At 35.2% G+C, this 14,828-nt stretch overlaps 1 protein-coding gene across 2 annotated transcripts in view; it reads right to left on the minus strand.

Moving 5' to 3' along the window:
• BANK1 (B cell scaffold protein with ankyrin repeats 1) overlaps nucleotides 1-14,828 on the minus strand; it is a 371,762-nt gene that overhangs the window by 12,887 nt on the left and 344,047 nt on the right. For both annotated transcript variants that reach the window (XM_058294914.2, XM_058294915.2), the window contains exons 12-13: nucleotides 5,150-5,328; nucleotides 3,156-3,219 (exon numbers count right to left, since the gene is read on the minus strand). In XM_058294914.2, the coding sequence (XP_058150897.1) occupies nucleotides 3,156-3,219; nucleotides 5,150-5,328 (243 nt within the window). The remainder of the gene's footprint in view (nucleotides 1-3,155; nucleotides 3,220-5,149; nucleotides 5,329-14,828) is intronic.

A 14,828-nucleotide genomic window follows, 5' to 3' on the forward strand; every position in this document is an offset into this window, starting at 1 on the left:
ATTTTATTCCTTAGCGTGGATCTTAGTTTCTATTTAACATCCATTTCCTCTGATATGATATTCTTACAATTTTTTGAATTGTAGTTTCATTGTCTATGAATTCTCAGATTTCATAAATCTGAAACTGTCTTTATTTCACCAAATTTTTGAAGAATATATTCTCTGGATGTAGAATTCTAGACAGTCATTTATTTTTCTTTTGACACCTCAAAAGTGTCAAAAAAAGGTGTCATTTCATAATCTTTATTGCTCCATTGTTTCTGATGAAAAGTTAACTTATTTTCTTTCCCTTGTTCCTGTATGTAATGTGTATCTTTTTTTTTTTTTCTTTCTTTCTTTCTTTTGACTGCTTTCAATAATTTCTCTTTACTTTGGCTTGAAGTAGCTTGACAACAAGTTGCCTAGATGAAATTCTAATAATGGTTACACTATTTTATGTTCTTAGGATATATGAAATTCTTAGAACTGCACATAGATTGCTTGCATCAAATTTGGTAGGTTTTGGTCATTATTTCTTTAAAAATTTTTGCCCCAATCTCACTCTTTTTTTTCCTTCTGAGACTAAGAAGGAAATTACAAGTATGCTAGACAGTTTTATACTCCCCTTTATGTCTCAGGCTCTATTAATTTTTAAAATCTTTTTATCTCTCAGTTCATTGGATTGGATAATTTTTGTTCTGTCTCCACTTCACTGACTCTTTTGCTATATAAACTGTGATAAGCTCATCTGATAAATTTTTCATTTATTTTATTGTGATTTTAATTTTTATAAATTCCATTTGGCTTTTTTATATAGTTTTCATTTTTTTCCTGAGATTCCCTATTTATTCATTCATCAAAACTATATTTTTCTTTACTTCTGTCATGTATATAAGAGTTGCTTTAATGTCTTTGCTAAGGTCAATGACTAGACAATCTCAGGTTCAGTTTTTATTGCCAACTTTTTCTTCTTGACTATGAACTACATTTTCCTGTTTGTTTGTTTGTGTTTATTTTTTTAAACTGAGTATTAGACATTGCAGAAAATCTGTTGTATAATCTAGGTTCTGAAATCTTACTCTGATGAGTGTCAATTCTTACTTTAGCAGGAAGTTCAATTACTGACTTGAAAAAATTTGTGTTGGCTTGGTTTTCTGATGTTTTAGAAAACCCAAGATGTTTAGCAATCCCAAGATGTTTTCTAAGTCCTTATGACTTTGTAGGCCTTAACCTATAAATACTGCCTCCCTGTGGATCTTGTAAGAGCTTGGTTTTAGGCTTTCTTAGGGCAAATCTAGTGTAGGTCATACTCGAGGTCCTTGTCTTTCCTCTTGACATCTCTTTGTGTCACAGAAGAATTACAAGAGTTTTAATGAGGTATTAAGGAGATCTCTCCACTTTGGTAGGGCAGGAACTCAAACATCCCCAGAACTGCTCTTCCCCTCACACTGCTCAAGCTGTAGTATCTCTGCTCTGCTTTCTTTTTTCTTTTAATCAGCTGCTATCTTGTTGCCTTGAGTGATTTTGCTCTACACATGAACAGCTTCTGTCTCAAACATAGACTTGCAGAGTGCCTCACATGAATTTCTGAGGCTACCACTCTGTACTTCTCCTTCTTCAGTGACTTACCACACAGAATCTAGCAGCTTCAGCTGCCTGGCACAATGATGTCTGCCTCTTCAGTTTAATAGGATTTCCTGCTTTGCTCAGACTCTAATCAGGAAATATTTCCCTGGCATAGAGCCAGGCAATCATGAAGCTCCCCTTATGAGTTTCACTTGTTTTTAGGGTTCTACCTGGAAACAGTTGCCTCATCTTTGCCAGTGTTAAAGTAATATACAGTGGGAAGATTTCCTGATATCTGTTATTCCATTGTGGCTGGAAGAGAAACTAGTTGATTCATAATTAAAATTACCAGTGATTACGAGCACTGACTTTTGATTCAAATAGAAAGTGGTTGTAATTTCTAATTTGTGTGTTCTTAGCTTCTTGGTTATAAATAGTGAATAATGCCTATCTAATACAGTTTTATAAGAAATTAATAATATAAATACATAGTAGGTATGCAAAATTGTAGTTGGTGTAGTTTTTCCTTAATGAGGGAAAGATCAGAAAACAGATAAATATTAGTCAGTTCTACTATTTGAATGTTTCTTAGTAAAAGTACTGAAGTATTTTGTAATTTTATAAACAGTTAAAATTTTATTCTTATTATACATTAGAATGGAGGTCTATAGAACTACCCCTTCTGTAAATTAGCTCCATGTTTATGTCCTTAATTATTTTAGAAAGTATATTTCTGCTTTAGGAAACATTTGTAAGACAGCTTAAATAATTCTCTATGGAAAAGTAGATAGCAGCTCAATAATATGAAAAGAAAATGAATTTCAATACAGTGAATTTCCACATTAAGTACTAGTTAAAAGCTATGAAATATTATTGAAAATGGAAAAAATGAAATCTTTTCAGCTTTTCTAGTAGTTGTCAGTCTTTAATGATCTATGCAGGGTTAGAGACTTGGGGAAAGAGTGGTCACATAGTGACAACATAATTTATTTCAAATTTTGGAATGTACTGTTTATCTTTAGAAAAGATTTACCATTTTAATAATGTTTGGTTTGTGTTAACATTAAATGGAATATTTTTTTCTTGAGAGCAACTGTTAATTATCATCAGGGGGAATCTGCATTGCCAAGACTCATGCTCGCTGTAGGGGAAGCCAACCTGAGATTTAAAAATGTAAAACAACCCACATGTGGACAATTGTGAGAACTGACTATATTGAGAATATTATACCTTATTAAAAAAGTATGACTCCTTAATAATTTAATTCCCTTTATAATGGTTCACATAAAAAAACTGTAGCAAAATTATATTGCAATTTACATAGAAATCAAAGGAATGAAAGTAACTATTCTTTATTGAGGGTCCATTATGGACCACAGAATGTGATGAGCATTTTATATGCTAATTTACACAACTCCCAGAAATATGTATAATTACTCCTGTTTGGCAAAAAAGGAAGCTGAATAGCAGAGAATAAGACAGTTTCTAGGTCAGTCTGCTGGGAAGTGACGTGGTTTGAATTTAAACTCAGGTCCTTCTTATTCCATAGCCCATGCGTTTTCCACTACATCACTCTTATCATTTCTGAATAGGAGGCAAATTTTACTTACCACAGGCAATTTCTTCTTCTGGCCTATTCCCAATAATGCAATCTCGTAGTTGGCGTAATTTTTCCTTAATGAGGGAAAGAACAGAAAGCAGATGCCAGGGTTTATCATAGACCAAGATGCAAACATCAGCTCTTACTATTATTTCTGCTTAGTATTTATTGAGCTCTTATGATGTGCCAGTTGCCATGCTTGATACCTTCCATGCATTATCTTACTTATTCTCACAACTTCATAAAGTGTATTTCCTCATCCCCATTAGGCAGACATGGAAACTGAGGCACAAAGAGATTAAGTAATGTACCCAAATCATACAGTTTTATGTGGTAGAGTCAGGGTTGGAAGTCAAGGCCCATTCTTTTGGGAGTTGTTTTACCAAAATAACAATTGTGGGGTACTCACTGGCTGTTTGGTGTCTCAAAGCAGGAGGGCTATAAAACAGGTTTGTTGCAGCCTGAGCCCATCTCCAGCATCTGCAGGGCACGTTACTTCCTGACCTAATTCTAAGGATGAAGGGTTCAGGAGCAAATGATACATACCTAGATTCCTTTTCTAAGTTCATTTGCGGTCTTTCCCTAAATATTTTGCGTTGAATACCTACTATCTTTTAAATCAAAAAGTAAAGCAAATATTCAATAAATCCCCTTTCAGAATGAAACACAGGAATAGTACTTTTTTCCTCAGGCTTTCCCCTGAAACCTATAAACCACTATTCCTACAAAGACAGTTGTTTTCATTGTTTTAAAGAACCTCTTCTATGATGGGAACACACATCCTTCTTTAGGCCCTTTAGTGATTATGAGGCAAGTGAGGAGCAAGGAAAGTTTTCACCTCTCAACCATCCCACCTTCAACCCCAGAGATTTTACATGGGTCTTTGTTACTCTAGAAACCCTTCTACAATTAGTTCTGTGTTTGTTGTTTTTCTTCTTAGTTTCCTAGGATAATATTTCCATCAATTTTAATAAAACTTCACAGTTACCTATGATAGACTTATCACCAGGTACAAGTGGATAATTTTGCCAACTGCAAGAGTATTATTGAAAACATGTATTGGAGTGTATGTGTGTGTCTTGGGAAGTGGGAATTGGGGAGAACATTCATTTTTTTCCTCAGTCAGACTTTTGTCTGACATTCTTAACATATGTTAAGAATATACTGATTCCCTAACAGTATTCAGCCAGAGTTCCTAAATTTTTGAGTTCTTAAGAAAATCATTTTCTTATCCCTTTTCAGCCCAGTCTACATATTACACTCTTCTGAATGCTAAGCACATGCTAGGGTAAGAATGCATCGCCTTAATTTCATCCAAGAGATTCATAAAACATTTACTAAAGTAAGGACAGCCTTATAAACCAATTACGTGTTAGTTTTGATACTGGGTTCCCAGACTAAGTTCACCAATGGTTTGTAAACATGAACCCTGGGTATTTTTAAACTATTAGTTGGTGGTTTAAAAAATCTTGCTTATGAAATAATAAGAATAAGCAAACTCATATAGTAGGAATCTAGAATATAGGTTACCAGGGGATGAGGTAGGGGTAGGAATGAGAAGTTATTATTTAAATTATACAGAGTTTTTATTGGATTGATTATGAAATTATGGCAATAGATGGTGATGATAGTTGCACAACATTGTGCATGTAATTAACACTGAATTATATATTTGAAAGTGGTTAAAAGAAGCAATTTTCAGTTGTGTATATGTTACTAGAATAAAATAAAAAAAAACAAGCACAGGACTGTACAATATAGTGAACCCTACCGTAAATAATGGGCTAGAGTTAATAGTATAAGTATAAAGATGTTCTTTCATGAATAATAGCACAGTTACCACATTAAGGAAAGGTGTTAATAATAGGGTAGTATATGGAAACTCTATATTTTATGCAGGATTTTCTGTAAACCTACAACTTCTGTATTTCTTGTGAAGACTAAACATCTACAGAGACCAGAGCTCTACAAGTGAGTGACAGAAGGGATCCGAGTTAGTATTACCTGCTGAATCATTTCCAGGCCGCTCTTTCCCATCTGCCAGTGTTTAAATTTCTCCAATGCTTCATCCACAGAGAGTTTCCCATGTTTTACTTTCTCTTGCAGAAGAATGAGTTCTTCCTGCCCAGTGGCCAGGCAGTCCTTTAGAGTAGAGAAAGCTTGACTCTGCCTCCAAACTCTGTCTAATATAAAGGGAAGGTGTTTTAACAGGAAGTCAACACATGGCCAGCTGGGAAAACATTCTAAAAAATTAAGCAGCCTGAGTTTCTTGGTCCTAATTGTCTGTGAGCAATTACAAAGTAAATCAGCACACATTCTTCTTAGGGATGGTAGTTCCTGGCACCTATAAAATGGGTGAAAAGAATGCCGCTTATCACAGAAAAACATAAAGGAATGAGGTAGAAAGGACAGTAGCAAAAAATCCTTCTGGACTGTACAAGTTTGCCTAAATTATTCTGGGCAATGCCAGTTTCATGTTCTTTTTGTGGGGATTAAAACAGATCATGTAGGGGAAGCGGACTTGGCCCAGTGATTAGGGCATCCGTCTACCACATGGGAGGTCCACGGTTCAAGCCCCGGGCCTTCTTGACCCGTGTGGAGCTGGCCCATGCGCAATGCTGATGCGCGCAAGGAGTGCCGGGCCACACAGGGGTGCCCCCGCGTAGGGGAGCCCCACACACAAGGAGTGCGCCCCATAAGGAGAGCCACCCAGCATGAAAGAACGTGCAGCCTACCCAGGAATGGCACCACACACACGGAGAGCTGACACAACAAGATGACGCAACAAAAAGAAACACAGATTCCCGTGCTGCTGACAACAGAAGTGGACAAAGAAGAACATGCACGCAGCAAATAGACACAGAGAACAGACAACTGCCGGGGAAGGCAGGGGGTAGAAATAAATAAAATAAATAAATCTTAAAAACAAAAAAAATAAAAAAAACAGATCATGTGCACACAATATGCAGCATAGTGCCTGCTTCATAAAAGCTAGATAAATATTAATATTGTTATTAATAATAAATATTTTTTAAAAATAAGAAACAAAAAAAGAAAAAATAATAAATATCTGTGTAAAGAACAGAAAATCTCCAGCTTTGGGAAAAGAGTTCTCAACCAACATCTAAACATCACCGGAGGTTTAGGATCACTTTAAAATTTATTCCCAAGAGATTTAGAATAAATAATTGCTGGTTATTCAGCAGCAAAATGCTTTCTTTTCAAAAGAATTTGTTTGGGAGCAATATCATTTACTGTTTACCAAGCATAATAAGAACATTAGATTGTCTGATTTCCCAGGCTGTGTACTTGATGCTACACCAGAGATGGTCTGAGGTGATTCAGTACTTTGTTTGTCCAACAAGGTTTATATAAATGAACCTACGTGCCTTTAGGGATGGTATGCATTGTCCAGGTTACTCCAATGCTGCTCTTTTAGTTACCAGATGACTTTAACATACTTGTTCTACCTGCCAGACCACAGAACTCATTTGCCTTTGCACCTTTTCATTCAGCTATTTCCCTTAAGTCCAAATACCTATATTATACTCTCTTAGGACGGAAGAGCACATGTCTTAACGCACTGTTAAACCTTAATATGCCACCAGAGTCTAGGTAGACCTGTTCAACCACATGTTAGTGAGCCCTCCCTAGAGAAACCTTCTCATTTCTGGGATCCCTTTTTCAAGAAATAGTTAAATTATATTGTCTAGACCAGAGCAAAAGACGCTTGGGATATGTGGGGGTGGTGGTGGTGGGGGCATTCAAATTCTACAGTAGTAAGAATTTGTTGCTTGGAGAAGAGATGTGGCTTAAGCAGTTGAGCACCTGCTTCCCACATGGGAGGTCCCAGGCTCAGTTCCCGGTGCCTCTTAAAAACAGAAAAACAAACAAGTAAACAAATGAAAAAAAACAACTCAGGGAGCTGATGTGGGTCAGTGGTTGAGTGCCAGCCAACATACGAGGTCTTGGGTTCAGTCCCTGGCCTGCCCCCTCTCCCAAAGAATTTGTTGCTAGAGTTAGGATTGGTTGGTCTGGAAAGAGTTTTCAAGTATTTGATGCTAGGGTTTAAGTATATGAAGGGGACTTGAGCCTCAGACAGGGGCTGCCCTGGAATGACCTAATGTCCCTCTCAGTTTCAAAAAGGACTCTGGGGATGAATATTGGAACAGGGACTCTGGAGGTTTCCCTCATCACAAGATTCCCATGTAAGAAGAATTGCTCAATGGTCCATCATTCTCATTCCCACAGGGACTTTCTTGCCTTGTCTTTTCTTTCCAGATGTTCTAGTCTCCTGAACTAACAAGGCATCAACAGATTTTACACTGTAAATTTTTTCCTTTAAGGATGATAGAGCATGAAATCCCAGGGGAATTGGAGAAGTACAAGTCAACCAGAGGGATAACTGGTTCAGTGACAAAAACACAGATAACAATTGAGATCACATACCATTTGCTTTTTATAGGCCTCCCCACTCAAATTTAATTAGAGTAGAAGTCTATGTGCCATTCCTGGCTGGGTGTACAGGGTTAGCATCATCATTTAACAGCCATGCCATCTATGCATCATTTCACTTCCAACATCACTTTGCCCAAGTGTGAATTCATTTTTATCTTAATTTCTATGCCATGTAGTTGGATTTTCTACTTTAGGAAAGTGTCCCCAGAAAACTGGACCAGTTTAAGTTGTGCTAAATACCCAGGTTTAGCTGGATTCAGAAAATAGTGTATCCTTTTAATAATATTCATTTCAATTACCCCTTCACCTTTCAAATTCTAGCTATTAAAATGTAAGTGAGGTGCATTAAGCATCTGCTCCCATTTGCAATACATATTTTATATCCCAATAACCTATAATCTAAAGTTTACCTCCATGAGTTTACTCATCGTTTTTGGTTCATGTTAGTGAGACCACATAATATCTGTGCTTTTGTGTCTGGGTTATTTCACCTAACATAATGTCATGAAGGTTCATCCATGTTGTCATATACATCACGAATTAGCTGAATAGTATTCCATTGTATGTATATACCACATTTTTTATCCATTCATTGATTGATAGGATCTTGGGTTGTTTCTATATTTTAGAAATTTTGCATAATCCCACTATGAATATTGGTGTGCAAATATATGTTCATGTCTTTGCTTTCAGTTCTTCTGAATATATTCCTAGTAATGGGATTGCTGGATCATATGGCAGTTTTATATTCAGTTTCATATAATGCTAACAGGATATTAGCAACGGGGTGGGTGGGAGGAAAATACACCAAATATAAAATATGGGTCATAATTAGTAGTAATATTTTGATGGTGTTCTTTCATAATTTGTATCAAATGTTTTACTACAATGCAAGCTGTTGATGGTGGGGTGATGTATGATGTCATGTATGTTTGTTTTGTAAGTTCACAACTTTTACTGTATACTTATTTTTTATGTAGGCTCATATAGGAGTTTGATATTATTTATGAATTCCAAAAAGAAATATAGATTATGCTTGTAAACTGGTTGGTTTTTCAGGCATTATAACCCTTTGATTGTATTAGATTCAGCTGAGATGTCTGATTAAATTATATTAAGAATAGGGCTCTGATCCAACTATGTCATTAGAGTGTAACTCAGCATCAAAGCCCAGGCCCCCTTGGGATAAAACAGATGCTCACATGGAAGTAAACACACAGAGAAGAACACAGAGGAAGAGAGGCAGAGGCCCCAGGACGAGAGATAAGCCTGATACAGCTGTCCTTGTGAAGAGACCTGAGCAGCTGAGCCTGGAAAGAAGCGAGCCCTGGGGAGAAAGACAAGCCTTATGCCAGCCTACAGCTGAGACAGGAAGAAGTTAGCTGGGTCCTTGGAGCCTTAAGAGGAAAGAGGAAGTCTGAACCCTTGCAGACGTTGCCCACACTCTTGCTCTAAAATGTGGCCAATGACCTCGGGAGACAGTAGCTCTTATGTTTCCTTGAGTTGGACTCTTTAGGGTCTTGTGACTGTAAGCTTCTACTCCAAATAAATACCCTTTATAAAAGCCAACAGAGTTCTTGTACTTTGTATCAGCACCCCTTTGGCTGACTAATACACTCATTTATGAATTCTATACTTAAATAATTTTTTAATGAAAAATAATCATATGTAAGGTGACCCTTTTTGGTCCACAGAGATGTTCAAAGGTGAAAAACACAAGCTAGGGCATCAGCAGCAGTCCTAGATATCAAGTCCTGAAAGTGAGTAACTTAAAACTGGAATAATTTAATATGTGTATGATTTTACTTCTTTTTATGTCACACTGAAACAAAGCATTTTGTCTTGAGAAATTACTGTTAGGCATGACAAATTGGAAAAATGACTCAGGCATTTTAATAACTTTCCTCCTAAGGGCAGACTTGTCAAATCAAAACATGTGACCTGTAATCACTTGGTAGGGTTTGCAAGACTGCTTTATTGCATTTAGATTACTATTCACTGGAGGATGGGAGGCTATTTTCCGTTCTTCTAAAGTTGTATATTTTTTTAACTTTTTTAATTACAGTTTTTCATTCATATATGAACATCCATAAACAATAAGTGTATAGAGTAAGTTGTGAACTTACAAAACAAACATGCACATCATCATACAGAGCTCCCATACGTTACCCCACCACCAACACCTTGCATTGTTGTGAAACAATTGTTACAAACTGTGAAATAGCATTGTGAAAACATTACTACTAACTATAAACAATATCTTATATTTGGTGTATTTTTCCACCAACCCACCTGTATTAGTATTATATACTTGTTATAGTTCATGAGCAAATGTACTCATATTTTTTCTGTTAACCACAGTCCATCTTCCATCACAGGATTCATTGTGTTATACAGTCCCATGCTTTGTACAAGCCATTCAAATTGTACACTCAGTGACTCTCATATTCACCACAGAATCATTGTCATCACCTCAGCCAGTTTTAGAAGGTTTTCATTACTCCAAAAGGAAAAATCAGATACCTCTTTATACCGTGCTATTATCCCTCAGAATTGATACATCTTCTTTGCCATTGCTGCAAAAATATTACAATATTACAGTTAACTATAATCCATAAATTAGATTAGTTGTAATTTTCCCATGTATCACCATATACTTAACAATTTGTAAAGAAAGAACATTCTTATACTATTAGCCACAATCTTCATCCACCACCAGAATCACTATGCTATACAGTTCCCACATTATTCTCTAGATTCCTTTCAATTGTTATAGTACATTCACAGACTACTCCTTTCAGTCACAGTCACATTTATAAAGCAGTAGTGTTAGTTGTACTCACTATAATGTATTACCATCAACTCTATTCATTTCCAAACATCTACAATAAACTTTATTAAAAATTCTACACACATTAAGCATCAGCTCGATTTTTAATCCACATTCAATTTCCTAGGAACCTATGCTCTAGAGTTTACCTTCATGAGTTTAAGCTTCATTTGAATTCATATTAGTGAGACCACACAATATTTGTCCTTTTCTGTCTGACTTATTCCTCTCAACATGTCCTCAAGTTTCATCCATTTTGTCATATGCATCCTAATTTCATTTCTTCTTAACAGCTGAATAATATTCCATTGTATGTATACACTACATATTGTTTATCCACTCATCAACTGGTGAACAGTAGGACTGGTTCCATATTTTACCAATTGTGAATAATTCTGCTATGAACATTGGTCCGCAAATGTCAGTATACCTCCTTGCTTTCAGTTCTTCTGAATTCCTAGTAATTCCTAGTAATGGGATTTGCTGGATGATACAGCCATTCTATATTTAGTTTCTTGAGGAACCGCCAAACTGTCTTCCACAAAGGTGCACCATTCTACATTCCCATCAACAGTGAAGGAGTGTTCCTATTTCTCTACATCCTCTCCAGCACCTATATTTTTCTGTTTTTGTGATAAAGGCCCTTATATTATATGTGAAATGATATCTCAGTGTAGTTTCGATCTGCATTTCCCTAATAACTAATAATGTTGAACATTTTTTCATGTGCTTTTTGTATTTCCTCTTTGTACAAACATCTATTCAAGTCTTTGGCCTATTTTTAAATTGGGGTGCTTGTCTTTTATCATTGGGTTATATGATCACTTTATAAAACATGGATATCAAACTCTTATCAGATACGTGGTTTCCAAATATTTTCTCCCATTGAGTAGGCTACCTTTTCACTTTCTTGACAAAGTTCTTTGAAGTACAAAAGTGTTTAAGTTTGAAGAGGTTCCATTTATCTATTTTTTCTTCATTGCTCATGCTTTGGGTGTAAGGTTTAAGAAACCATAGCCTACCACAAGATCTTGAAGATGTTTCCTTACATTTACTTCTAGAAGTTTTACAGTTGTTGCTTTTATATTTAGGTCTTGGATCCACATTGAAATAACTTTTGTATATGTGATACAGGGGTCCTCCTTCTTTCTTTTGGATATGGATATCCAGTTCTCCCAGCACCATTTGTTGAATAGACTGATCTGACTCAGCTAGGTTTGCTTGACAGTCTTTTCAAAAATCACTTTTCCATAAATTTGAGTATCTATTTCTGAACATTGATATTTATTCCATTGGTCAACATATTTATCTTTATGCCAGATCATGCTGGTTTATCAATGTAGCTAAATAATATGCTTTAAAATCAGGAAGTGAGAGTTCTCCAACTTCATTCTTTTTAAAGATATTTTTGGCTATTCAGGACCTGTTACCCCTCCAAATAGATTTGATAATTTCTGTGAGGATATGAACCTATAGATTGGGTAAAAAAGTAAATCGGGCTTTTAATTAAATTTCTTGCTATTTTTAGATGACTGGCTAAAAGAACATTTGAAAAAAAATTTAAGAAAGCAACTGATTGCCCAAAAATAGGGATTCTAAAATATGAATTATTTACTGAGTAAATATTATATGCTCATAATGATAATAAAGTACTTATTTTAAAATGAGAAGAACAAACACTAATAATTCTTGAAAGAGATTTATTAAGGTGAATAATTGGATGTCTCTATTGGTATTGCCAGGAGTGACTGCCCTTCTCAGAAATAACAGGGAACTTATAAAGAACTAAAAATAAAAGTGGGGCTTTCTGAAAGAAAATAAAAGGAACATACCCTGCAAAATTAGCAGTTTAAGCAACAATTGGAAAAAACTGGTTTGGGTCTAATGGGGATAGCCTAACAGAAATAGAAGACACAACCACCCCGCCCCCCCAACCATCTCTGCAATTGGTGAGTGACCAGGTTTTAATATCCATGGGACTCTTAATCCACTGCTCTTTTTCTGCCCATGAAACTTGAGAGGTAATTTTCTCCCACATCTGTGTTCCACTTCCTTTGCATTGAGTTCTTTGGATTATTGCTAGACTTGTTTTTGGTTTGATCCAGTATCTTCTTGGTGAGTACCTTGTTCTGTGTGTGTGTGGAGGTTTTACAGAAGTTCTGTACACCTTAAGACAGCCACTTTTCTATTTTCATGATGACCCCTATGTAAGTTCAATTTCAGAATCTTTGAACAGAGGCTTTTCTCAATTTAAACTTAAATCTCTGTTCTTCTTTAGCAAATATGCTTGTTACTTATATGTTTTCTCACATTGGGCCAAGTTCATGTTTATTTTTTAATAAATGGGTAAATCTCACCAGGGATGACTTGAATTTGCATTGGTCACATTGGGGAAAATATTGAGCTAGTTATAATAGTACACTTGAGAGGTATACTTAAAGAAAACCTGCTGGACTACACAAAAGGAGTTGGGGACATTTAAAAATTAGTGGTCAAAAGCTTTTAAAAGGCAAAACGACTTTCATAGTTACACGAACCCATGTCACCATTACCCTTTCCACCTGACCTGAGTGTTTTGTCTGGTTATAAAGGATTTCCCAGGCACCAAGAAAAGTCATTCCAAATTGTAGAAGAAATTACATCAGCTAGTTCATATGTCCTTTTTCCCACTATCCAAACCTCTTACCACAATAATAGGGCCACTAAATGATGAGTATTCCTTTAATTTGTGAAATGTCTTCAAAGTAAGAGATCCTTTCACAAAACAAAACTACATTCTAGATCATCCAGTGCCTACAATGTATGGCACAAGTCCAATTAGACTTCCCTTCTAGGGACACATCAAAATATCAACCTTACAAAAATCCAAATTCATCCTTCCATGCTGTTACCTAATTTATCCTTAATCAAAACTTTTTGGATCATGCTGGCTACTGTCACCAGTGATTCCCTCTTAAATGACTATTCCCTGTCATAACTTAATTAAAACCTTAACTCCTGAGTGATTACATTGAGAGGAAAATGCGAATTGGCCTATACCCTATCAAAAGAGCTCTACAACAGCCCTTGACCTTAGGCATATCTAAGTAAAATTTACAATTGGGGAGTTTTCACTCAAAAACATAGAGACCAATAGAAACCCACAATTTGCCAAGGCAAAGAGAAGCCAGCAATTTTATATAATATAGTGAGTTTTGTTTATCTGTGTTTAGTCTTTTTGTGTTTTTATAGTCAATTTGTTTGACTCATGGCTAAAAATTTTGAATTATGTCTTTATTGTATGTGTCTGAATGCTTGCATATATATATATATATAATGTGTGTGGTACTTTTTTCCTCCAGATGGTATTACCAAGTATTCAGGTGTTCAGGATAAATAAACATTTATATGAGTTAAATACTCCTGATGCCTTGGAATTAAAGAAATCAAACTTTAATGCTTCAAACGTTTTTAGAAGCTAATTGAAATGTTTTAAAATCCAAGTTCACATAATCTAGGTAGCTCTTTAGCAAATGAGACAACATTGTTGCCTAAATATAAATAGCTATTTGTTTTGAGAGATAGATACAATACAAGCCAAGTTTTTACTCTACTTTGGTATGTTTTTCCTAAAATTATACAAGGTTACTGATTAAATAAACTGAAACATTTATGTTTACTAAATGTTTAAGAAGAAAATTTGAGGTTTTTGTTGCCCAGATTGATTCATTATTTTGACAAAAATTATGCTTTATAGGATGCTAGCTTAAAGACAGTTTTTAATTATCTTTTTGCTAACTAAATTTGTAAGATATATAGAATGTGTCTTTATTAAGGGAAATAAGAGAGTAGCTTTGTCCTAAAATAAAAGAACTTGTTCATTTCATGTGGTCAAAGTTGGTCAGAGTTGATGGGTTTATTTATAAGGTTTTTTAAGAGCAATTACATCAAATAATGTACTGACCTCGATTTTCTTTTGTTAGACAAACAAAATGTCCTTGTATTATTGGTCTGCTTTTAGTAAGACATTAAAAATAGTTTATTGAATGTAATCATGTTACCTCCCATAATACTTTCTCTAATTTTTATTAATACTTTTGTTAAATAGCAAACCAAGTGTTGTCTCATAGTAACTTGTGATCTTACTTTACTAAGTGTACAAACCTTTGATGACTTTTACCATTTTTCTTCCTCCAAAATAAAATCCTAGATAATATTTTGATTTCTCCTTTGCATTCTCTTTGAGACTTCACATTTAGAGGATGTATTTTAAACCTTACTAAAAAGGATCTGATCAGGCTTACAAAAAATATTTTATTGTTACTAAATAACAGAAAATTAACCATTGGAATCATATCTCTTAGGTTAAGCAGGCCTCTTTCAGGGGCTAAATTGAACCTTCATCCCAATAAAAGA

This window comes from Dasypus novemcinctus, chromosome 1, assembly GCF_030445035.2.
Source record: "Dasypus novemcinctus isolate mDasNov1 chromosome 1, mDasNov1.1.hap2, whole genome shotgun sequence".
Lineage (NCBI taxonomy): Eukaryota > Metazoa > Chordata > Mammalia > Cingulata > Dasypodidae > Dasypus > Dasypus novemcinctus.